This window comes from Phasianus colchicus, chromosome 4, assembly GCF_987193195.1.
Source record: "Phasianus colchicus chromosome 4, bPhaCol1.hap1.1, whole genome shotgun sequence".
NCBI classification, from domain to species: Eukaryota; Metazoa; Chordata; class Aves; order Galliformes; family Phasianidae; genus Phasianus; species Phasianus colchicus.
In genome coordinates this window covers 36,140,792-36,165,876 of record NC_143439.1, presented here as the reverse complement: position 1 = coordinate 36,165,876, position 25,085 = coordinate 36,140,792, and the positions used below count along the sequence as shown (strand labels likewise).

At 38.2% G+C, this 25,085-nt stretch overlaps 3 protein-coding genes across 8 annotated transcripts in view; all 3 read right to left on the bottom strand.

The window, feature by feature from the left end:
- Positions 1-4,586: 4,586 nt before the first annotated feature.
- Positions 4,587-6,355, bottom strand: LOC116231239 (uncharacterized). The gene is made up of 3 exons (XM_090140057.1): positions 6,140-6,355; positions 5,386-5,841; positions 4,587-4,937 (listed from the first exon to the last, which is right to left on the bottom strand). Exons 1-3 carry the CDS (start codon positions 6,353-6,355, stop codon positions 4,737-4,739), a joined length of 873 nt encoding a protein of 290 aa, XP_089996183.1. The 3' UTR covers positions 4,587-4,736.
- A 1,353-nt stretch (positions 6,356-7,708) lies between these two features.
- On the bottom strand, positions 7,709-10,410 carry FABP2 (fatty acid binding protein 2). Its single transcript, XM_090140082.1, has 3 exons — positions 10,105-10,410; positions 9,282-9,454; positions 7,709-8,732 (listed from the first exon to the last, which is right to left on the bottom strand). The coding sequence occupies exons 1-3, from the start codon at positions 10,169-10,171 to the stop codon at positions 8,616-8,618; spliced, it is 357 nt and encodes a 118-aa protein (XP_089996208.1). The 5' UTR covers positions 10,172-10,410; the 3' UTR covers positions 7,709-8,615.
- Positions 10,411-17,679: 7,269 nt separating this feature from the next.
- Positions 17,680-25,085, bottom strand: part of PDE5A (phosphodiesterase 5A) — a 133,065-nt gene continuing 125,659 nt past the window's right edge. For all 6 annotated transcript variants that reach the window (XM_090139212.1, XM_031596897.2, XM_031596898.2 and 3 more), the window contains exon 21: positions 17,680-23,116. In XM_090139212.1, coding sequence (XP_089995338.1) covers positions 22,979-23,116 — 138 coding nt within the window. In that variant the 3' untranslated portion in view covers positions 17,680-22,978. The remainder of the gene's footprint in view (positions 23,117-25,085) is intronic.

Below are 25,085 nucleotides of genomic sequence, written 5' to 3'. Positions count from 1 at the left end.
GCTGGACACACCTGGCTGTGTGCCCAACAAACTGAATTGCTGCCCCAGCATAGATTTCTGGCTTATGCTGTGCTGCTGCTGAAGCTGGCATCAGCCTGCTTAATACTCAGGAACATGTCCGGGTTGTGGAGCTGTACCCTAAACATCATTTCAGTAGAGGTAGTGGTGAGCTCAGTCTTGAAGGAGCTGTGAGAGGGCAGCACTGTCAGGCAGCAGTCATGCAACTGAGGCCTCCAAGCTGCTGTCACCTGGTTCTGGAACTAGCGGACAGTTTTCTCTGCATGCAGGTAGGAGCCTTTGCAGCAGGTGTTTAAGTGGCTGGGCTCCTGCTTCCTTCTCAACTTGTTCTGAGTGTGGTGAAGAAAACACAGCACATCCCTTAGCAGACACTTCCTTGTGCAGGTACACTCCAGGTGCAGGCAGGACTTCCTTGCTGGTATCTCCTCCATGGTGGAAGATGTACCTAGGGAGAGGCCTCAGAGGTGTGAGCAGGCACATTTTCTTAATGGGCACTCTGTCCTTCATAGACACAGTTCACCCTAATGTCTTGCTGAAGCCAGTGTGAAGCTGTGGCAAGAAGCATCCTTAGCAGGCCCAAAGACGTTTGTCCACCAGCTATTCCACTCCTTAGCATTTGTCAGCCCTGTATGGTACTGGCCACTGTGTGCTCTAGGCCCAAACTCTACCCATGTTGCTTTTCTCATTGGAGTCATCGTCTGCCTCTTTGTCCTTCTTATCCTTCTCCCTCCCTTGTCCTTCCTGCTGCTAACCAGCTTATGTCTTCTTTTCCTGAGGCACCAACAAAGCACAAGGAGCCCAGCGAAGTCCTAGAGCTGCCAGTGCTGCAAGGCAGGAAAGAGCAGGGCTCCCTTGGCTGTCCTGCTTTGTTCCTGCCTCCCCTGCTCCATACTGTGCAGCAGTAGTGCCAAGTAAACTATAGTAATACTAGCCTATTAATATACCTGCTCTGTACAAATTCTTAAACTTGCTTATCAGATTTGTTTATCCTGTAAGCTGTATCCTTACTGAAATTCAATTATATAAGCTACAAACTGATAGAGCAGTAGTGATGCTAATTTTAAAATACAGATTTACTATACAACTATCAAATGCGTATTTTTACAAGGTTTCAGAATTATGGAAGCAAAGAACAGCCCAAGCCCAGGTTGGGAGGGATCTCAGAAGATAATCATGTCCAATTTTTTTTTTTTTTTGAGAAAAGGGAGCTTTGAGATAATCTAGTGCTCTGTTCAGCCACATCTTGAAAACCTATTATTGGAGTCTTTCAAGATGAGATTTATCTAGCATGCTGTGCACAATGTCCCTAGGGAGGTTGTTGTTATTTATTCAACTTATCTTTTCAGCTTGATGTTTTTGGCAACATTTAGTGGGGATTATACATGATTTTACTGACAAATTTTACCTCTTTGAAACAATTCTACAAATAGTTAAGTACTGTTATAGCAATTAAGTGCGAATGATCCTGCAGCTGTTCAGACTGGAGTAGCATGAAAAAAAAAAAGCTGCTTCCTCTGTTCTAGCACTCTGCCCTGCTGTTTTGGCAGGTTTGGCATTTACTGTGTCTTTTGCTAATCCGATTTAATTCAGTAAAAAAGCAGAAGAGAATTTTAATTAATCTTTTATTTGGTTATATGTTAAATCAGTGCACAGGTGGAAGGTGGGAAAAAAAGCAGGGTGAACAGGATTTTACCCTCATGGCAGCCCTGAGTGTTTGAAATAACCCACTCTGTGTTGCTGAGTCAGAAGCATAGGCTTAGAATTCTGTTTCAGTCTATTCTAAGTAATGTATAACTTAAAATTAATCTGGAAAGACTGAATTTTGAAGTTATTTCTGTTAGTTTTATCTTAAAAAGGGGGTGCTGCTGACTATATCTAAACATAAATGCCTTTTAGTTAGGAAAATATTGCAAGCAAGTTAAATATTCATGGAAAACACTCTTGCTTATGCTTGCACTGTTAGTCAGAAAGGCTTTTTTATGTTTATATACCTTATGTGTGAGTTTTAGGGCCTCAACCAAACGTTGACATTTGGTTGAACTCATTAACATAAACAAAGTTATACATTTGGTTATTCTTCATGGTCAGTGTTTTAAACTACTTGTAACTTGTAGTCAAACTGGAACACAACATATGCAACAAAGTATCTTAGATGAACCTTATTTTTACCTTATTGATGAGAATTTATTATAGGAAGAAATGAATTCTGGAGCTTGTAGCAAATAATTATGCATGTTTAGGAATGGTTGGTGGTAAACAAAGTATCTTTTTGTGAACAAACCAGAAAAAAAGCCTTGAGTGTGAAAAACCTTGGAAGAATCCTAATTGTCTTACTTTTGAAAGAGATTTCAAAACTTGTAAATTTTTTTCTTGTAAATTTTTTTCTAATGTTCCTACAGCAATGTTACATGCTATACATAGCATTTCAGTAAAGCTGTCTTCTAATACTTGTGTAAAAAAAAAAAAAAACCAAACAACAAAGAAGAGTATGGAATTTGTAAATAATGTATAATTTGTAAAATGTTTGCAGAAATTGTATTTGAAATGACAGTATTTTTATGTATAAATAGCACAGCAACAACTGTGAATGATGTTATAACAGTTATTTTTAAACATGCATAGCGATGTTCATACTTGTATACAACAAGCAATATGAATGCCTGTTACTGATGCCAATGAATTTGGTTTCCAGTGAGCACAACTGGTAAAACTTATTTTTAAAGTAGATGCAGTAATTTAGATGTACTTCTGTCTTCTTGCTTTGCTTGAAACAATCTTACCAGACGACTTTTTATGTGACCCATGTTTACCAGGTGTTTAATTATAATAGTAAACAGCTAATTAAGGCACCTTTGTTTTTATATTTGACTCTGCACTCCATGTATGTATGTAATATTTGCTAACAAATAAGTGATAACTTGTCTTGACTTACGTAGGGTGCCTATTTATTTTTTATAAATGTCCCTTCCTGGCTATAGATTTGTATAAGAGCCTAGACATATTTTTAACAGTAAATACATTAATAAGTCTTGTAATTAATATATTTTTCAGTCTTTAGAATTATTTTCTTGCAAAGTTCTGCTTGTTCAAATTATCAGATAAAAATATAAAATGTCTTTGTCTGTATTCTTTTTGTATGCTGCGCTTTCCTTAAAAACAAGAAGTAAACCTGCAACAATGAAACCACACCCTGGCTTTCCAGAGCCACACTTTTTAAAAATGATAGCTAATAGTAATGCTTGAAAGCTTTAAAGAGATGGTGGTTCTCTGACCATATTTAAACAGTAAAATTCATCATCTGAAGTACTGGTTTATAAAGTTGGCTTTCTAATATAGTATACTGTACTATATATATAGTATATAATATAGTACAGATTTGCTGTACTAGTTAGAAATGAAGGTTGTCTTGATGCTTACATTCAGGTATTGCAGTTATTCAAGCTATGAAATAGCTTGAGCTCAAAGCATCACAAGCCTGTGCTTTGATAGCTTTAAGTTTTCCGAGATATGTAAAACCTTTTCTGTCAGACTTAACTGAAAGAAACTAAATCACTACGTTAGGTTCTCTTCTGTCAAAACTGTCAAGACTTATTCTCAACGGTCTTCCTTACAAAGGAGAAATGAAGCAGTTTTAGTGTTCCTCTAGTAGCTTGTTCCTTTGTGACTTTACAGTGAAATCTCTGGGGGAAAAGGGGGAACAAAAGTAAACTTACCTCTTTAATAGGTTCAGTTCAGTTGTAGAAGAAAAAAAAGGAAACCATTTTCCCATTTGTGAGAATCCAATCCCTGTTCACTTTTTTTTCCAGTAGCTTTTAAGCTACTGACATTTTCATAGGTCATAAGCACTAGCAGTTAAAGGTAACTCAGTTCTTAAAGCATCAGTCTTGTTTTTGAATACACAAGTTAAATATGTAATGAAAACCAGCATCAATGAAGAACTGCTTAAGAATGAAAAAAAGAAAATAGAGCATGCATACCTACTTCTGTGTCCTGAATATTGTATTAAATGAAAATAAGCTCTTGTCAGGTTGTATCAGAAAATACTGGAACAACCGAACTCAGAACTCCAGTTACATTTTATATTTCTGAAAAATCAAGTTGTACTTCTGAAATTATTAATAAGATGAAAATAAAGAATACAGATGAAGTGCCTTCATCCAGTCTTCCTAAAAACCTCATTGGTCCAGCAAGCAACTTGAGCATTCACGATGTTCACTGATGCAACACTGTTTTTGAAAGCCTCATCACAGCCAGAGACTTAGAAATTTTTGATGGGAGTGGTATGTGAAACCTGGCAATTGCTTAAGAATGCTCTTGTAAGCTCCTTCCTTTGCCTGGCAATTGCTTAAGAATGCTCTTGTAAGCTCCTTCCTTTGCTGCTCATAGTGAGTAAATCAGAACTTGTATTACCTAAATCAGCAGGTGAGGGCAGCAGCTACTGCTGTGCACTGGCACAGTAACTGCTGAAGCAAGAATCTCACATGCACTTCTGTACAGAGAGTGTTAATTTTTTGAAAGCAAGATAAAGGGGCTAAGTTTCGTCTTCTGAGCAAATAAGTCAGTAACAATTTCAGTCTCTGACTGCTGGGTTTTATTCAAACAGTGCATATTTTCATTTATACTCAAGTCTTCAAGCGAATTACAAAAGCACAGTCAAACTCTCTCCTGTCCTGAAAGGCACAGTTTAGAACATGGAAAGATAAGATACAGGCACAATCCTAAAGACAATACTTGTAATACATCCCGGGCTGTACAGTGATACAGCATGCACCCATCTCTCCAGCTCCGGGGCTTCTTGCCTTTCCATCAGTGGAAAGCCTCGTTCTCCATTGCTGTCTATGCTGTGCAAATGCTTCTCCTCCAAATGGTCCCGTTTGTGTTCCTAAGGTGCGTCCAAGTGATTCCTGATCCACGTGGCTCTGTGGAAAAAAGAAAGCTCCGGTTACTTTCAGAGCTGTACAGCCTTTAGGAGATGCAGCAAGCGTGAAAGAAGCATCCAGTGTACTGCCCGACCTACAAAGTGACAGCGTTTTTGACGAAAGAAGCCGAGCAGCTGGTTGTTCGGAATTACATCTGCGTTTACCGCTCTCTGTCCGTGAATCTCGGCCTCTGCTTCACGGCTCGTTAACCGGAAACCTCCGTGCCGCAGCGGATCGTCCCGAGCGGCGGCAGCAGCCTGCGGACTCCGGCTGCGTGTGAGGGCGCTCAGGCCGGAGGTGACGGACTCAACCGCGAGACGTTCGTTTCACGCCGAGCGGAACGACGCGGCACTCGGCTGAGGCGGCGGCAGGGACCGCCACCGCTGCTCCGCCGCCCCCGCTGCCGCCCGGAGGGGACCCGCCCTGCCCCGGCCTCGCCCCGACTGACCTGGGCCCGGCCCGTCAGGGCAGCAGGTAGATAAATACGAAGAGCGCCACGTCGAAGAGGACGAAGAGCCACAGGTCCAGCCAGTAGGACTGCCCCGACAGGGCCTGCGGCCGCTCTCCATTCGCCGCGCTCTGGTCCTCGGGCTGCGGCCGCCGCCGCACGGCCGCCTCCATCTCCTCCGCACGGAGCGGCCGCCGCGAGACGCTCGGCGCGGTACGCGGCGCGCAGGCGCTCGTTGCGCTTCCGGGTGGGCGGCCAATGGGAGCGGGGCGCACGTACCGCCGCCACGCCCTCGCGCGGGCACCGCCCGTGCCGCGTGACGCGCGGTTTGCCGCCGCCCGCCGCGAGCTCAGAGCCGCCTGCCGCGTTCGCTGTGGCGCTGTCCGCGGCCGCGCTGTGCAGCGGTCGGGATACCGTAGTTGGCCGCGGCTTCTCTGCCGTGAAGGGCGTTGCCCCCTATCCGTCGGGTAGCCCTGCCGCTGAGGAGCTGGCGGGGCCCCGGGTCAGTGTGGCGAAAGATAGGCAAAGAGGGAAGTCCCGCCTCTGCTGCTGCTGCTGAGGGGAGTAACGCTGTGGGAGGCCGGCTCGGAGCCGGTGCCGTTCCTGCACTGCTCCGTGGCTCTGCTGGTCGCGCCTCCGTGCCGGCACTCGGCGTGCCCGGTCAGCTGTGTGGAAAACAGACATCAGCCCCCGCCCGTCACGTTGGCCGTGCTTCTTAAACCGCGCCAGGACTTGAGTGGGAGCATAGACACACTCTTGTTGTGGCTTCCCGGAGAACGCTAAGGGATCGGCTCGGAAATGCTGGTGTGGAGATAGGCGGGAAAACTGGAAGCTGTTCAGAGACACGCGCACGCTTAGCGTCGAAAGCTGGCCGTGCTGCCTGAGAGCGCGGAAAGCCGCGTGGCTTACGCTGTGAGAGGAGCTGCCAGCACACAAAGCTGGCGCTGAGACCCGCCGGCTCCGTCAGCATTGCAAGGGCTGCAGGTAGCTCCGCTGTGTAGAAGGGTGAGCAGACTATCTATTACAATCGATATCTGGCAGGCGGGGGAAATCCCGGTTTATAAGGAAATGAGTTGCGTCATCATCTCAAATAGAATCCTGTCTGCGCCATGAGAGCGTGGTGCCAGCAGAGGGAGCCCTGAGCGTAGGACAGAGAGGCTTCAGCTACAGGAGTAACTGAAGGCTGAAAGGTTTTGCTTTAGTTCTTTTATTCCCAGCGAACAGTCAAGGAGAGAGGGATGAAATTAACGAAGTACTTAAAAAAAAGAAAAAAGAAAGAAAAAAGAAAAAAAAAGCCGTTAAAATCAAAGTGCAACTGTGCCCATTAAGAAACAGGAATAAGCACGGGGCAGAGTGCTGACCCTCAAAGGGCATTAGGAAATAGCACTGTTGCAGGGGGTTGAGGCTGGGTTGAACTTAGCAGCTGCAGAATAAGCAGCACGAGCAGAATGTGGCGCCTGTTTGTTACCTATCAGAAGCACTGCATGTGAAGTCAGCTTAATCTGAACTCGTTCTTTATCTAGTTAAGACTCCTTAATATTTTCATTCATGTCCTGAAAGAAAATCACTCAGAGCTGCTGGTACTCTTTTTGATAGAATGATTTTGACCCTCAATAAACGGGGACAGCTCAAAGCCTGTATGTTTTTAAAGCATTGCCATAGTTTTTAAACCAAACTTATAAGATTACTGTGTGAGATATCTGTCTCTCATCAGTAAGTGCTTGATACTGCTCCTGTTGATCACAGAATCACAGAATCACAGAATCGTAGGGGTTGGAAGGGACCTCCAGAGATCATCGAGTCCAACCCCCCTGCCAAAGCAGGATCAGCAAGGTATCAGAGATACTATTTAAAACAACAAAGTGAGCTGTATTATCAGAGCATATTTTTTTTTATTTATTGTATATTTCTATTTTCATATAACAGTTTTTGAGACTTGCTTGTTGTCAGGGTTCTCTTAAGCTTTACCATTCTTATTACACAATGCTCCATACACAAAGAAACCATTTGTCACTACAAATGTTATGGTAAGGAAGCTAAGTTGGTATTCAAGAGCCAGTGCAAAAATATTGCAGTTTTGGTTATAGAAAATAGTTTTGGCAGCCTTTTACCGTATGTTATTCATGTTACTTCCTACAAGTAACTTTTTAGTCTTTGCTTCAAATTTTAACTGGACTTTTTTTTTTTTTTTTTTTTTTTTTTTTTTTAATTCAAGGTAAAATACTAAATGTAAACTTGTGTTTTCATTAGGGCTGAATAATCACAACTTAGGAGGTGCTGTGAGGAGATTTAAAAAAAAAAAAAAGTAAATGTAGAAAAATTGTCTTTTTTTAAAAACAGGATTTTGATTCCAGTGCTGTTCTGGGTAAAGGATTTACTCCTTTTTGAAGATTCTCTTGGCTTCAACTCCTTCGTACACATAGGTCTGTTCAGAAATTAAGAAGAAAAATCAGTGACTGCTATTATAAACTTTTATTTAACAGGTGTTGTGGTCAGAGGTGGTTTAATTAATTATGGCAGGTGGCCATGTGGGGGCCTAAAAGCCTTTGGAAGGGCTCTGAGGAAAGGAACAGAAGGAAAGCAGCCTGTTGTCAATAGGCATAAATTCTCTATGGAAACATTTGAACCACCACTGGACAGTTCTTTCAAAAACAAAACAAACAAACAAACTAAATCTCCCACACTACTGAAATATTCCCAGGTGTCACGTATGTGCTTGCTTTTATTAGAAATGTGAGAAAGAGTTTGCCTCTTGTGTTCAGATAGCTCAGAGCTCACACCTGTCCATGGGGGGGTTATTTATTTAAGAAGTTTGTGACCAGCTGGTCAGAGAGCTATGAAAGGTTTCTCTTTTGTCTTTAGCTTCCTGTTCTGTGTCAGCTGCTGAGAATGTTATCCTTGGGAAAACTCCTATAGGATGACTTTAGAAGGCAAAAAAAGGGCCTTCAGGGAGAATGTATCTAGTATGTATATGGCTTCCACATACGGCTTGTATTCACAGACTTCAGAATGTGCTGATAAGATACAGCTCACCCAGGTTGGAAATCACACATTGCCAGTTTTATGTTCTAAATTCCAAAGCTCTAGATTTTAATACTTTTACTAGATTTGAGAATTTTATCTGAAGATAAGGGAGGTTATTTGGTTTGAGCAAAACATTTTGGACTTTCAGGACGTCTCTGAGAATGTTTTCACTTCATTATATTCTTAAATTGTGTATAAGGGACTGCTCAACTCACCTGAACGAGTTCACTGCCTACAATTTCTCTGTATGCTGTGAGTACTTTTCCATTATCTTTTCTAGTAAACGTTCCTACGAGTTTATTTCCTTCCAGGTTCCAAGAACCCTACAATGGGAAAAAAAAAAAACAACCCACAAATGTTTTGTAATAAACTGATTTGATTTGATTTAACAGCTGCAGAAGTTCTTTGAGATTAAAACAGTGTAATGATGTTTTTTAGGACACAGTTGGAAAGGCTATAAAAAATTAAATATTAGAAAAAAGCTTATTTAACTGCCCTTTTGTCAGGCTCAGGTTTTTCTCTGTCGATGTGGTTAACTTCTTGCAGATACCCACACTACACTCTAGATGGTGTACTTGAGTATTATAAGAAGTAAAGTTTGCAATTGCTTGGATTTCAGCATGTGAAAATTGCTGGATACTCTGCTTTTTGGGCACCGTATGCATCCCTGAGCTTCCTGTCACAATGCTGAACCATTAACAGTTAAGGCTAATTTGTGATTCTGTATATAAGATGCAAGTGTTCCTGGACTGTCAGACCTTAAAGGCCAAGTTTAAACAGGAACTTAGGAAGACGGGTCATTAATCCTGAAACTGTACTATGTAAAGTTATTACTATTCAATGAATATATAATGATATCAAAAGTCTCTTACTGAAAGTTCAGTCCCATCAGCCAGACTGTATTCAAAGCTGACTCCCAGAGTGAATTCAATGTCGATGGTACGGAAGTTGCTTGATTCTTTGACAAAAAATTTATTTCCATCTTGCTGAATAGTGAGTTTCAGATTATCATGGGCGCCTAACTTTCTTTTCATCACATTAACGCCTAAAAAAAAAAAAAAAATCAATTAACATCAATCAGAGAAAAACAAAATAGCACATCATTTTTGCATTTTTGTTGTGACTTTTTCTTTAGTTGAGGGAGCTTAGTCCAGAATTTTAACTCAGAGTCTTACTCTTCTCCACCTTTCATTGAGGCAGTGTTGAGCAGTATGTGTGTAATACAAATCACCATCCAACTAGGATGATTATATTTATGTCCATATTACACACAGTTTGTACAAGCTTAAAATAAGCATTAACATGTTAAAATTACTCAGATCGTGTGTTCTGCAAAACTGGAGACCAGCAATTTCCTTCTTCTGTAGTTTTTCAAACAGTCTTATCAAAATAATATTCCTTACGTATAATTCTATTTAAAGTTTTCCACTCAAATTGTCTGAGCCTTTTCCACAAATGTAGACATAGAGATTCTGCTGAAATGCCTGTACTGGAATTAGCTAAATGCATAAGATTATCCCAATGCAAATAAAATCAGTGTTTTTCTACCCTGTATTCCCCTCTATAGAAACTTTTGAAAATAAATGCAGGGCAGTGTGCAAGGGCAAAGTAGCAGACAACAAAGGACAGGTTAGCTAGACAGTAGCTCATGAACAGCTTAAGTTTGTATTCTGGCTTTCAAAATGTAAGGCTTACCCATCGCTTCCATGAATTTTTCATAGTTTTCATTTTTCTCAATTTTCCAAGTACCATTAAATGCCATCTTTCTGTCTGTAGGCAGACTTCTGGTAAGCAGCAGAGCTTTGCAAAGAGAATTTATGAACTGGCTTATCAGAAAAGCAATTTACATGATGATGTGGCTGGCTAAAGCTCAACTGTGGCATTGATCTTGTCAAGGAGGAGGTCACTGTAGTTTCACTAAGTTTTCCACTTGTAAGCAACTGTTTGCTGAATCTCTCCCTCTCTTATTGCCCCAAATGATGAACTTTATTACTCTTCTTTATGAACTAATCCATTCATTGTGTTCATCTTATTTGAGTTGTAGTAAAAAATTGGCTATCTAGTGAAAGTAATAATTAGACTAAGCAAGTGTATTGACATTTTCTTTGTTGCATAGGACTTTATGTTGGTGGGAGAGTCTTTCTACAACTGGAGAAAATGCATTTACTTAACAAGCCAAACACAAATCTCTGCTTTGTCTGTTCTAATTTGGTGAGAATCTGTTGTACTCCACATAATAAACATGAGATGAAGGATCCACTGAATGTCTGCAGGTAGTTTTGGAAACTTGCTTCAGTTTCAGAAACAATTTGCTACCTTCTAGTCTAGTGCTAAGCTATGGAAATTGCGCTGATATTCTCTATTCATGTCCTCACTCTTTAATAGGTAGTTTAAATTCAGGGCACTTTCTACCTATTCTCTATATTATAGCCTATGCAGTCAATGCTCTGCTTCTGTCCATTTCTACAATAGATGATGTGCTGCTAAGTGAATTTTACCCAATGTGGTTGATTTCCGTAGATCCCAGGTTTTAAATGTTGAAGGATAGTGCAGAAAATGAGCACACTCTGACTTAGCTCTTTCTTCCCCACAAGATAGCTCTACTTGAAACTGACCAAGTTTGCTGGTACTAAATCTGTTTGTACCAAATTCAGGATTATAGTTAGTCTGTTCGTATGGGTGGCACTAGATCTGCTGTCTGTTAGCTTTAAAATGTAAATCCTGAATGCTAAATGAATTTTGCTCATTACACAGGTAATGGGGTTGTGATCTAACTAATGAATTTTACTAGTCTGGTGTTTTGCAGCAAAAGGTTTTATTGAAGTATAACTATAAATTTAGAACTTTGCTAGTGATAACAAACTGGCATGGCTTTCCATTCCATTCAGGTTCATTTTGAAATCAATGCTAATCTGGCTAACAGGATGCAGAGGGGAGTAACTCAATAGCTACTCCTCACCTTTAGACTGTACAGAAGTTAAGGAAAGAGGAAAAGAAAACAACTGCAAACAAAGTTGCTGTAGTTGCACCCAAAACAGACTGCTACTGACTGTGCACCAGAATTAATTTGTTTTCCAGATCCTTTGGTCTCTCAGAAATTTGAATGTGGTACAAACCAGTCTGTTTAGGTGCAAACACCTGCTGTTCTACCTATACCTATTCCACTTTAAGAAGTTTATCCCAGCGGAGGTTATCTCTGATCTGCCAACAGAGCTCTATTTATGTCAATTTCATAATCCACTTCATTTGAAGTGAGCCATCTCCTCTTGCAGCAGATGTTTTGAACTTGGGGATTTTGCATAAACTTGTGTGAGGGAACGAGAACCCACAGCCTTTTCTGCATGGGAAGTTTCATCCAGAAGTGGCAAGGACTGGGGCTGTGGACATATCCTCTTCAAGCTGCAGTTTGTCCTCTCGTCCTCCTCTGTACCAGCTGCTGTAGTTCCCCTCCCTTGAAGATGCAGCCTTTCATCTTAGTAATGCCTTTTTTTGTCTAAGTCTAGGAAGAAGCAGAGTCTGCCAGTCTAGCTGCACTAGCTAGCTGTTCTTTCCTTACAATCCCGTCTTTGATACAATGGCGTATCGAAGGCTTGTGGACTGCTTATTTGCAGTTGAAAATGTAAGGGATTACCTCATAATGTAACAACAGCATTAACATCTCATTATTACAGTTTTTAAATGCAGGTTCTTCCCATGTATTCATGTTTATTTCTTTCTCTTATTTAAATCACACTGACTTACATCAAAGTTCTAATATAGAATTTGCAAAGAAGTAGGTATAATTTCCATATAAAATAAAACTTTGCCCCTACAAAAGTATTATAATTCCAGAATTATTGTTTTATATCAAGGAAAAATTTATTATATCTCACTGTGAGCTGTAGCATTGCCAGGTATGGACAAGACATTTATGTACACCTGCCAGCCCTGTAGTTGAAACTGAATAAAAATCAGCTAGTTTTAAGGCAGAAGATGTATAGTTGTACTAGTATGGAGATGAGCACAAAATTGGTGCCTCAGAAACTGTCATAGTCCATGCCCAGTGCTGTGCTAATCATGGATACTCATCTCACTGTTCAGCAAGCTCAGAAAAAAAGCAAAAGGGATGTCTGTTTCTTAGTCAGATAATCTCTTTTATTGCATTGCGTTGTCTCTTGACCTTTGTAATTATCATTATCTATCTATATCACTTATGTAGTATATGGATATAAACAAAATTATGGTATTAGGTGATCATATTGTTAAAAATATTCTCTTTTTTTTAATAGTCTGCAGAGGAGTTCTTTCTGTCAGTGGTGCAGTGTAACTTTTGAGCCACTTCTTCACCTGAAAAGTTGACTTGAATCCAATAGAAACATGGGACCATGCCATGCAACCAGTTCAAATATATGTAGAAGAATATGGATACATAATTCATGCACATATATAATGTACAGTATTTTTGTATGGAAAGGTTGAACTACCAGTTTGGATATTTATTTATTGTTACTGATAGATACTTTGAAAATACTTTACTTGAATAATGGCAACATCTTCAATATTCCCATTGTTTCAGGACAGTATGAACTCTAAACAAATGGAAAATTACGCTTCATTTGAGCATTTCAAGAGTTTCCTAATTTTCAGGTAGATTTGACTTTCTCTCCAAGAAGCTGCTGATTCATTACATTTAAGGAACTTTAAAACATCTGAAGTAGTCTTTTATGTATTTAAAGAAAATTAGTGTTGCTGATTTCTCCCCTCATGATTGTCATTTCAGGCCATCTTTTTAAGCTCTGAAAACAAAATCCATAGTTTAAGCATGAATTTCTACATTAAACTTTATTCAGCAACCTTGACAAAGAGGGAGGGGTCTCATGGACTGAGTCCTAAACTAACAGGAGTTTCTCTCAGATGTGCTTTTCCTGTCAGTTATCTCACTGTTTGCCTCTTCTCACTTGTGATTCCTCGGGCTCCCTCAGAAGTCAGGCTAAGCAGCCAGCTCCAAACCATTTTGCCATGGGAACGGCAAGTAACTGGCTCCTGGATTTCCTGGTACAGCCTCTTGCTGCTCCCTTTCTGTCCCAATTTTCCATCCTTAGCAGTTCTTTTCATTGAGTATGAATCCTTAGGATTCTCTTCCGATCAGCCCCACAGCTCTGACAAGAAGGGATCTTTCTGTTAAGAAGGAATCTCCACAATGGCTGGTATTTATGAGTTACATGTTGTCTCCATGTTGGTATAAAACTGACAGCATAAGGAGCTGTTCTTCCCTGAGGTTGGATGGAATGTCAGTGGTAAAACAAACAGCTGCATTTTTTATCTCCCATAATTTACAAGTTAATTAGGATTATGAACATACTAAAATATGACTTCAGTTTTCTTATGTGTAAAAAGAATTATGCTATGTATGCTTTAATCAGAATTCCTTCGAGTTCTGTAGAAGTTTTTTTTCTTCTTCTAATATTATAACTAATTTTGGGGGAGGTATTTTTATATTGAAATATCTCACAACCTTTTTCCTTTTTCTGCCTAGCTCGTCCTTATGCAGATTTCAAACCTACAATTTTTGCTTAGATGCTGCATTAAAAGATCTGTGAAGTATTGCTGTCTGCATGAAAGCTAAGGGAATGGATTCTTGCTTTGTGGCTGTCTTCAGCTTGCTAGCTACAGGACACTAGAAAAAAGATAAGCATAACTTCGAAGTTTGATCTTTAAATGGAGTGGATGGAAATAAATGATTAACTTGTATTGCTGTACCAATCTCATCATGCCAGTCTCTGATAATCTCACCAGGCTCTATTATGAAGATAATTATCAATGAGATTCCAAAGATCAGGGTGACAAAAATGCTTTTGCAGTGGGTTGCATTCTTCGATCCCATTTATTGTTTTGTGGCTTGTCATCAAGTTGCTCAGGCTAAAATGAGCTAGGACAGTAGAATTCAGCTTTACTTTCTTGTTTGGGGTTAGGGTAAACAATAAGATACTTATATAATATATTTTTATATTACAGTGCTATTAAACATACTCAGAGAGATACGAATCTGCTCATACCTGTTTAAACCATTAAACAGCACGTTACTTAGTTTCTGTCAGGTATTAATTTAGCTGTATTTCTACATGTTTTCTATTACAGGAATCTTCTAAATTTCTAGGAAGGGATAGCAAGGCCAGCTGGGCATTTAAATCATTCTAGTGTATCCAGATCCCTTGTCATAAAGCTTGACTAAGCAGATAGACCACAATACTCAATTTTATATGGCTATAGTAAACGGATAATGCTATGTTGTTAAAGCCACCCTTAGGATAACTATGGGTGGCCTAACAGCAAGGAGCTCAAGGTAGCCTAACACATCCATAACTAATTTAATAGTACGTATTCAAGTGGATGTTGTATTGCAGCAGGCATTGATCATACTTGATTGTACATCCTAAAGTGAAACCTAGGATTAGTTAGCTAGGTTAGTAGAATTTGTCATATTAGCAATGAAAATGGTATGATTTTGAACAATTTCCAATCTAAACAACAGTGTTCTTTTACACCAAAGTTCATACAAATCTCTGAGTATTAGTACCTTTTGTCACTTGTCACATACAGATCGATGTCAATAGGGCTTATCTACTTGCTGAGGTATTTAAATGTGTATCTTAATACTTTTTTCCTGTATTTTTCAAGTACATAGTAGCAAGCAAATTTAGGGAAGTAGTTTATTTTTATTTAGAATAAGAAGTTTGATGGAAGAAGGATATGAGTTACAGTCTAGTGAGCTAACATTTAGTTTTGACAGTCTGCATTTGCCTTTTGGACTTCTGCAAAATTTGAACTGGACTTTTATTTCAGCACAGCTGTTAGCTGATTGTATATCTCTTCTGGTGATTATCTGGATTAGTGACTTGAATCTAATCTCAGTCTGTAACACGGAGACTTCTCCACTTCTCCTGAGTACATCAGGACAGCAAGGGAGCACTCTGTATAGCCCTGATAATAAAGCACTTATACAGAATTGAATCATAGAACTGCTCAGGTTGGAAAAGACCTTAAAGATCATCTAGTTCAACCCCAACCTAACCATACTACCCTAACTCTAACAACCCTCCACTAAATCATCTTGGTGACTCAACCACCTCCCTGAGGATCCTATTCCAGCACTTAACATCCCTTTCTATAAAGAAGTGTTTCCTGATATCCAACCTAAACTTACCCTGGTGCATCTTGAGGCCATTTCCCCTCATCCTGTCACTAGTGAGAAGAGACCAAACCTGCTCTTGCTGTAAACACTGCTCTTGCTGTAAACACCATTCAGATATTGGAAGAAAGCAATAAGGTCTCCCCTCAGCCTCCTTTTCCCCAGACTAAGCAGCCAGTATATATATCCATTCATATATCCAAAGGAAGAAGATGGCTTCAACATAGAACAGTGTTCCTTCTTTTGTTCATGTCTTGTGTAAAAGCAGAACTGGGACACAGATCTTAGTCCTATTCATTCTATTTCCAGCTCAGGTATTGACTTTCTGTGTGACCTTGATCAAATTAACCTGTCTACTTATCTATGAAATGACTTTTGCTTATGTTTAAAAAAAAAAAAAAAAGTAATGTCATAAAATAATATGCCAGTGACTTGATCAACTAAAAAAAAAACAAGTTCAGAAGAAATGTTTGTGTGGGATCTTAATCACGTGTAACTTACTGGTAGGATTTAACCATTTATTTTACTCCTAGTGTGTGTTAAAGATCTTCTATAATGTTAAAGAAAAACCTTTGTAAAGTACAGAGCTATTTATCAGTTGTTATAAACTATTGAGAGTCAGCAGCAGCAGGTTACGGCTGAATTGATCAGCCTCATATTTCATCATATCAGGAAAATGGATTTGGTCATCTCTTGAAAGTAGAGGTTCGGAAAAGAAAATACTACAGCTTTTTGGAGAATAGTTTAATCTCTAGGGGATGTAAAAATACATGTTGAATAAAATAAAGCATTGGAATACAGTGGAAAACCATGCAGCCAGGCATTACAAAAAATTGGAACTGCATGTACTGAAATGAAAAGTTACTGAAATGAAATTGTAACTTGTGATGTTTTTCAGCGGAACTTGAAGTCCTACGTTATGGTTCTGTAAATGCTGAGAAATGTTACTCTCCTCTGAAAGGCTGAAAAACCGAATGGCTGTTAGATGCCTTAAATTCAGATCCTAAAGCTTACTACTGCAGGAAACCCACATATTTGAATTATTCTGTGAAAATCTTAAAAAGAGATTTCACGGGAATGATAACTGCATTTTAGCAATAGCTGATGCCTTTACTAAAATAGGTGGAAGAAGGGGCTATTTTCCATTTGTTAAAAAGTCATCATAGTTACGCAAGATGTGAAAGTCTGAGTCTAATATTGCTTTTCACCTCTTCAACAACGTACTCTAGTCTAAAGGAATATTCTTTTCAGGAGTGGGTAAGGAATGTATTCCAATACATTCCAGTATTACTGTGTTGAAAACAGCGCCGTTTCTCTGAAAGGAATTCAAACATTCAGGAGGCAACTGAACACTGTGCAGGAACGTGACGATTCTAAGTTGGTGACTGGAGTGGAAAGATTGTAGTCCCAGAGCAAATGATTACCTGGTATATGTAGATATACATAGGCAGTTGTTGAGTTGCATTCACACATTGAAGTTGGTTTGAGCAAATGGTGCTTGTGTTTTGTGGTGGACTAAATCTGGCTCTTCACAACTTTTGAATGAGACTGCTGTTTGTCAGGGATGCACATACTTGTTGGTTTTGCCTAGAGCTAAATAAATAAATAAATAAATAAATAAACCAACCCAGAACTGTTGCTGTGGAGAACCTAATAGCCAAAGAACTGGACATGCCAAGAAGCCAATTGGCCAAGATCGAAGTTTTGTTTTGCAACTTTTGTTGCAAAAAATAAGTTTATCAGTTTTGCTGGAAGTTGGAAGGTTGGCTTTTTCATTCTCTCTTACATACTACTCAGAAATTGACACCTGGGGACAAGTGATGAGGACAGATTTGTGTGACAGTTTAATTTGCTAGTTCTACTTACCAATATATAATCTGGTTTCTGATAGCTCCTAGTAAGTGTAGCTGCACTGCTCTCTAGTGGTTAGTAGTAGCAAATGAGTTTTTGCTGTTTTTAGAATCAGTCTCCCATCAGCAATGTGTGTGTTAGAAATATCATGATATTAATAGTGGAGTTCTTGTCTGAATTTCTAGGAGCTAGAGAAATTATATTGAAAATGCAATATAACAAATATTTGCAGAAGCTGTATTTTTACTTGGGACAATGAGGTAGGTGTTGAAAATTTAACTTCAATGATACTAGCTAACAAACAGTAAAATTGAATTGGCATCGTCTTTTTTATTTTAAGATACATGCAGTAATACAAAGAGAATAAAGAAGAAATGAAGAACTAAGCAGCAGTTTGACTACAGAAAATAACCTGACTCTATATCCTCCATCAACTGCACAGAAAGTAGGAGAGGAGTAATATTTCTCTAAGTAACGTAATTCATTTAACTAAGTATCCATAGGGCAGAAGCAAGTGAGAACCCATAACGTTCAGAAGACTTCAATTCTCCTTAAAGGCAGAACGTGATATACAGAGTAACCCAGTTAACCTAGTACAAAAATGCTGCATCCAGAAAGTATGTTGAAATATTTTTAATATAAAAGAATACAAACGGACAAACTTGGTGGCTAGTGATTTTGATTAGGATTTTTATTAAAGTATAATAGAAATGTATATTAAAACTATTTACAGTGCATTTCACACTACATTCTTCAAGAGACACATGCATGTGTCTGCCACGTGAATACATAGAGGGCTCAAATTCTAACTTCAGTTACATCTGTGAGGTACCTTGAGCATCAGCAGGAATAGCTGAATACAGTAAAGAACAGGTGAGGCAGGTGTTACTCTTTATAGCTAGAAAAGGTGAATTTGACCTATTCCTTCACTTCTGTACAGCTCAATCGAACTCCCACTGAGGTAAACAGGAATCATGTAATTAACTTTAAATGGGAATCTGAGCATACCTTAGGCCCTAGCACAACAAGCTCACGCAGTGAAAGTAGTGGAAACTATTATCTAGCATCATCACATAAATATACATTTACACACAGTGGTACTTGGATACGAGTTTCTCTATGGAAACAGACTTCTTTATGTGGAAAATAAAATTTCCCATGCAATTTTCATATCTTGTAGTGACAAAAATAAAAGATCTAGAAGTTGCAATTTGTCATATTTAGAAAGAGTTAGCAGTTGCCAGGCCAGACTCTATGATGTTTCTTGTTCCTATGAAAGTCCAAATAGTCTAGCCCTCACTATTTCTTATCCTCAGGGTAAACTTAGGTTTCTATTGAAGCTCCAGTGTTTGAGCTTATCTCTCAAATTAGTGCAAGTCCCTGAAGAGGCAGAGCAGAGGACTGTGAAATAAAGCTGAAACCTTGTGGAATGTAAACTGCATGTGATTTGGCATGAAGAACAACCTACAGCATTGCAGACACAAGACTTTTAGCTAAAGCTAATGTAAAAAATCACCTGAAAGGTTAGATCTCTAAAACCTTTAAACATTTCTGAATTTATTATGATTGAGGCACTTTTTCCATCAACATTCTATTTTCTCAGGCTTACCTGCAAGGGGCATCAACCAGATCCTTTTGGGAGCATTCCCTAATTTTAATTGAGGGGCTAGGTCCGGCTTTTCGTAATTTTTCACTCTAATGGATTGCACAATCAGTTACCCAGCAGTTTTGAAAAACACATACAAGAATCAGTTTTGAAGCATCAGTTCACACGACTACCAGATTAAAATGCATTGGACTGGAGTTTGAAAACTTACCTTTACATGCACCCAGCTGGTGGAAGATGATGCCTCTATCAGGCTTAAACCCTCTCTTCTGAAGAGAGATCAGCTGGTCATTGATGGAATAGATTACTCACTTTTATCACTAGCCTGCTTGTACTTGCATTCTGTGCACATCTGAGAATGATTTAAACTGCTACTAATTAAAAATCAACACAATTGCCAAAATCGAGATTACTTTTCTCTCCTTTCTTATTGAGATTACAGAAAACCTATATATCTATATTCTACAGCTAATATTGGATGTGTGGCTAGCTTCTTGGAAAAGTACTACCTACAGCATAAGATTGTTTTTTTTAATAGAAGAGCTAGGGTTAATCAGTAATTCTGTATATGTTAGCATTCATGACAAGTTATTTTTTTCAGAAAGGGGACAAAACTAGAAAGAGAACTATACTTAAAACATTAAACTGTGCTGTGAAGTGACTTCAAAAGAAAACGTGCATGTCTGAGAACAAGTAGGAGTCTTAGATGTTTCTATTGAGACAAGTACTAAAAATTTATGGGACAACTTTTGTACCTAGAAACTTAAATACCAAATTTTACACTGGCTTTAACAGGCCTAAAACTGAAACGACAAAGTGATGCATTCAGTTTCTGCTTGTATCTTGCATCTTCCTCTTGATTTCCTTAGCTAGACGATTTAAGATAGAGCAGTAAACAGTTGAGACCTGACTAAAATAATTAGATACATAATCCATGGTGTAACTTAATAGCAACATGGCTGTAATGTATGGAATGGCTGAGTATGAAAATGTTGAATTCTGGAAGGCAATGAATTTAAGTAAAAAACAGCCTGTTTTTTTTTTTTTTCTTTCTCATATTTTCATCTACCTACACTATGAAATAAAAGAAAAATTTTCTGCAAACAATCCACACAGAGCTATGAAACAAAACTGGCACCCTTTGCTTTCACACAGAGTGTAACACTCTGATTTTTCATGAAACAACAGCAAAATATGCTTTTAAAATTCTTAAACCAGTAGTTTAATGGCTTTTTTTTTTTTTCTTGGTAGAAATATATACAGATACAAGCATATTGTGACATTTAAATAGTTTAATCACTAAGAACTATATTTCTGTAGTTGAATCTTGGTAGTGGAAGAGATTTTGTGTGATAAATGCGTACAAATATGTAATTGCATGTATGCACATACTGTATAGCTTTGTTCATTTTAAGTGAACCTTTGAAGAATTGCAGATTGTCATGCATTTTTGTCAAGTCCAAGGTAAGAATCCAGAATTCTTTTCTAAGATTTATAAGTTAATGTCTAATAAAGTTTTGTTGACACACAATATAGCAGAGAAATATAGTTACTGGAATCTTACTGTAAATGATAGGTCACTACACTGTAATATCACCATAGTTGATTTGCTGTGCTGTCTCCATGAATTGCTAGTCTCAACCATACCAACAAGAATACACCTTTATATACATACATTGTGTTCATATTTATATTAAATATGTACTTTATCAGTTGACATATTTTATAATCTCAGACATTCAAGGAAAAGGATATATGAGTACTATGCAAATTGTGAAGCAAAATTCCTATTTATCAAAAAGTACCTAAAAGCTTAGTTTTTTTTCCCTTTTTGAGCTGGAAGGTTGGGGCAAGGCAGGCTGCTGTAATTTTTGTGCAGAGCCATGACCTGTTGCACAAACATATTGTGCCATGAACGCATGTAAATACACATGTGTAGATACAAATTCAAAATAGCTCTAGAAATCTTAATTATTGTTGAATTCCACAATTTTTTTTTTGTTTCTGAAAACCTGGAAAAAAAAAACCAAAAACCAACACCTCATAGGAGAAATACTTTTATAGAAAAAATACTTTCACATTCAGCTGCAATAAATTATTACTGGTAGTCGTAAGAGTAATTTGATATAGGACTTAATCAGTAACAAATGATAGATGTTGGCAGAAATGCTGCAAACTGTCAGAATTCCTTGGTCTACATCAAAAAAATCAACAAAGTGACCGTGAAAAACAGTAGTGTGGAACATTTTGAAACACTTTCTTCATTTCTTGTTAGCTTCTGATGTTGCTTATCTAAATGCAGAGACTGACAAAAAGAGCTCCTTTTCAGTGTCCTTCTGAGCAGCTACTGCAGGTGGGATTGATAATCTGGGAAGACTAATGCATTGCAGTTTTCAACTAGAATTTTCTGGATTACTGCAATACAAACTAACTCCTGTACTTGAAAGCATAATCCCAAATGTATTACTTTTATTAATTTTAACTACAGAGTCATTACTGAAGATAAAATAAAAAAAAAAATCAACATTTTCTGTCTCTGTGTAACTGAAATTACTACTAATCAGTCTAAGAATGCTGACGTTAATTTCTTAATCCTGCTCAACGAAATTGTACTCTCTTTGTACTGCTTTATTTTTTTGACTGTCTTATGTGTATATTTTCTTGAACTGGCTCCCAGTGATGAGTTCAAAATCATTTTTATTAATCATCTTTGTTTGAATGAAATATCAATGCCTTCTTTTCCTAGTGCACGCTAATTGATTCTTAGTTTGCTGAATGTTGATTCATATGTACAAACAGTAAATCCCTGTAGCATTCTGGGCTATTTTTGCTTTCAGTATTCTTTTTTCATGTTCCTTTAAGACATAGTGATAGATAATTTTTAACGCTAACGAGTGCTAAAAATGTCTTTAAAAATATGTTAACATAATACTTTCTTCAAAGTGGTCATAGCCATTTCATAACAACACTGGCCTATTGATGGTCATTAATAGCACTGGCCACTGATGGTTACTGGAAGCATGCCATTCCTGCATCATTCCAATTTGGATTTCCATCCCTTGCTCTTTCAGTCACATTTCTTCTCCTTTCCTGCCTGTGATTCAGTTTATTTGTTATGACAATGTTAAATTCAACTTCAAAATGAAGTTAAAATGAGCATACAGAAATATCTTGTTTAGTTTCAATCTCTCTGCTTCTTGCGGTCATTCTTCCAAGGCACGCAGCCTGTCAGTTATGTTGTGATGTATTTCATCAGTCTTCAAGCAATTTCCATTATCTATGGATAATTATGACACCTGTACCACGAAACTCCTAAGGCCCCCATTGCCTAGTAATTCACAGGGTTTTTTAAAAATGTAACACATTGCTAAGACATTCTTATAATATGAAAAGGCTACTGGGTACACAAATTCTGGGGCTTCTCCACTTCAAAGCCCAGTTCTGTTTCCTGGAAGAGGTTAGTATAGTAGATGCTGGATCAGGCTTGCCAGCATTAGTCCCAGTTTTTCTTCTAAACCTCTGGGAAGAGAACAGGCAAGACTGTGCATTTCTTTTACAGCCTAACACAGCAAGACTGAAAGAGGAAAAAAGGTGCGAAATGCAGTAGTCTTTAAGATACTGGCCACAACATAATCACTGAACAACTATATATACATCTATGAAGTAATTAGGCTCTCAGGGACACTCGAGTAAACTGCACTCATACCTTCTATGGAATAGGTTATATAAACTAACTGCAGATCTTTTTCCATCTCACTTAGATGTAATAAAAGAATTATATGATCTTGGCATATACACAGTCACACTATATATTGAAATGTGGAAAAATAATACAGCAGTGGCAAAAACATAATCCAAATCCATACAGTGTTTAGTAGAATGCAGTACTCCCTATTACTACGTCTTCTAGGTGAACTTAAGCTTGTGGTTTTTAAATCGGCATCTCAGGTCCGTTTGGCTTGATTGCTTTCTCCATTAATCAGATTCTTCTCTTGTTGTTCAGCTAAGGATTGCCATTTCTGCCTATTTTTTCTACAGCCATCCAGTAAAGGGTAGCAGGCCTCTGATACATGTGTTAGGGCCTGAAATAAAACATGTAAAACAGTTTATATGTAACAACAAAACAAGTGTTCTTAAAAAAAGAATATTAAAGAGATGAAAATGACTGAAATATGAGGTCTATAAATACTTGAAATTGAGCTTATATTTTGATTTTAAGAAAGCTTCCTGTTGCACATCAAACATGAATACACGGTCGATTAGACTGAATAGCAGTGTCCAGGTAATACACGATACATACATGCAAAAAAAAAAAAAAAAAAAAAAAAGGATGAATTTGCAACACAGAATTATGCAAAAGTGGCCTATCCAGGATTCCTAGTGAGCTAGAACGCATGGACTTTGTAAGCCAGTTCTTTCTATATATGGCAGCGCTGATCAAAAAGATGACCTTGGAAGGGTAATCAGCAGTTATAGTCAATGTGACCATTTTGACAATGTCACAAGTGATTCAGAGTTCTTCCAGAAATATTTGAATTCAAGACAATTAGCACCTGATAATTAAATTATGTTTGACACTTGATGCCTCTTCAGGACAGCTGTAACTGAAGTCTATCAAATATTTTTCATGATGTGGCAGTGGTACTACAGCAGACTGAAGAAAAACTGAATTGGAAATTAAATAGATCAAGAAGCATCTCTGTACTTTTTTTTTTCCTGATGGAAGTGATGTATGCATATCCTCACACAATAGTGACAGAACTTGCATTAAGGGTTCTGTTGACATTTGAAATGATGTCACACTATTCAGAAGTGTGAAGTGGGAGTTTGATAGTTCGGACAGTGCTGGACAGCAAGATCCATGGGCAAGAGTGAGCCTACTGACTCTGGAACTACCATGATCAACTGCAAAGCACACAGAGAAAAGTCCTGGCCTCACTGCTGGTTATTAAATATATTTCAAAAGTCAGAATTTCACCTGGAACTTATGTCTTATTCAAATAACATGAGGTACTGATATCTAACTCTTCTGTAACTTTTTACATTTTACAATTTTACATAGGTACTCTACTGAATTATCAGCTTGTATAAATATTCATAATTCTTTTTTGCTTTCTAGGCAGCATCATTAGTTCTGGTAGACCTAACTGAATTATTCTTGATTTACCTCTTTAAGAAGAGTGGGACTGTCAAATATTGAGTATCCATGTTTTATTTATCTGAGCACATCTAAATAGCATTAAAGCTGCTAAATGTAACACTTTTTTCAATTAAAAATTGGAAGTAAAATACATTTTTTTTTTTTTTTTTACAGATTTCTGAACTTAAAGGGAAGATATTTAGATCGCTCGGTTGAACTCTAATGCCTATCTCTCTAAAACAAGCCACACAGCATCAGTTCACTGGGAACAGAACTGTTCTGAATAATATGGTAAGTCACATACATGCAGTGCTTCATTGGGCACTCATTCAATATGTTAAGTTCCTACTGGCTGGATCAATGCTAAGGAATAGTGAAAAGGCTGTAATTACAATGCTGCTTATTATTTGCCGTTTAGCATTAGAACTTTTAAGAGTGAAATGTGTGCTTGTTCTTCTTCAAAGTAACATAGTTTATATATTTTACCATTGAAGAAAAGGACTCCGTGTAAGAGCCTGGTATCCCCTACCTGTACTAGACTTAGGTACATTGTTTCATGGCACACCATAGCCCCATCCTTGTAATTGTAATTGTAATTGTAATTGTAATAGTGTCACTAGTTTTGTCTCTTTCTCATAGGCTCCCCATTCTTTTCAATCCTTTCTGCCCATGTACATCAGTCTTGCTCACTTTTCTTTCAGGTTAGGACATGTGCTGGCATATTCTGAGTCTGTATAAAGTCCCAGACACTGTCAGCTTGCTATGTGCCATTCCAGTTCAAGTCAGATTGAGACAGAGAGAAAAATAGGAGTGATACGTTGAGGGATGTAAGAGGCAACATATTCTGAACAAAATGATGCTGCTTATAGCCTCTCTACAGGGACAGCATCTTCTTTCTTCCCTAGATCAAG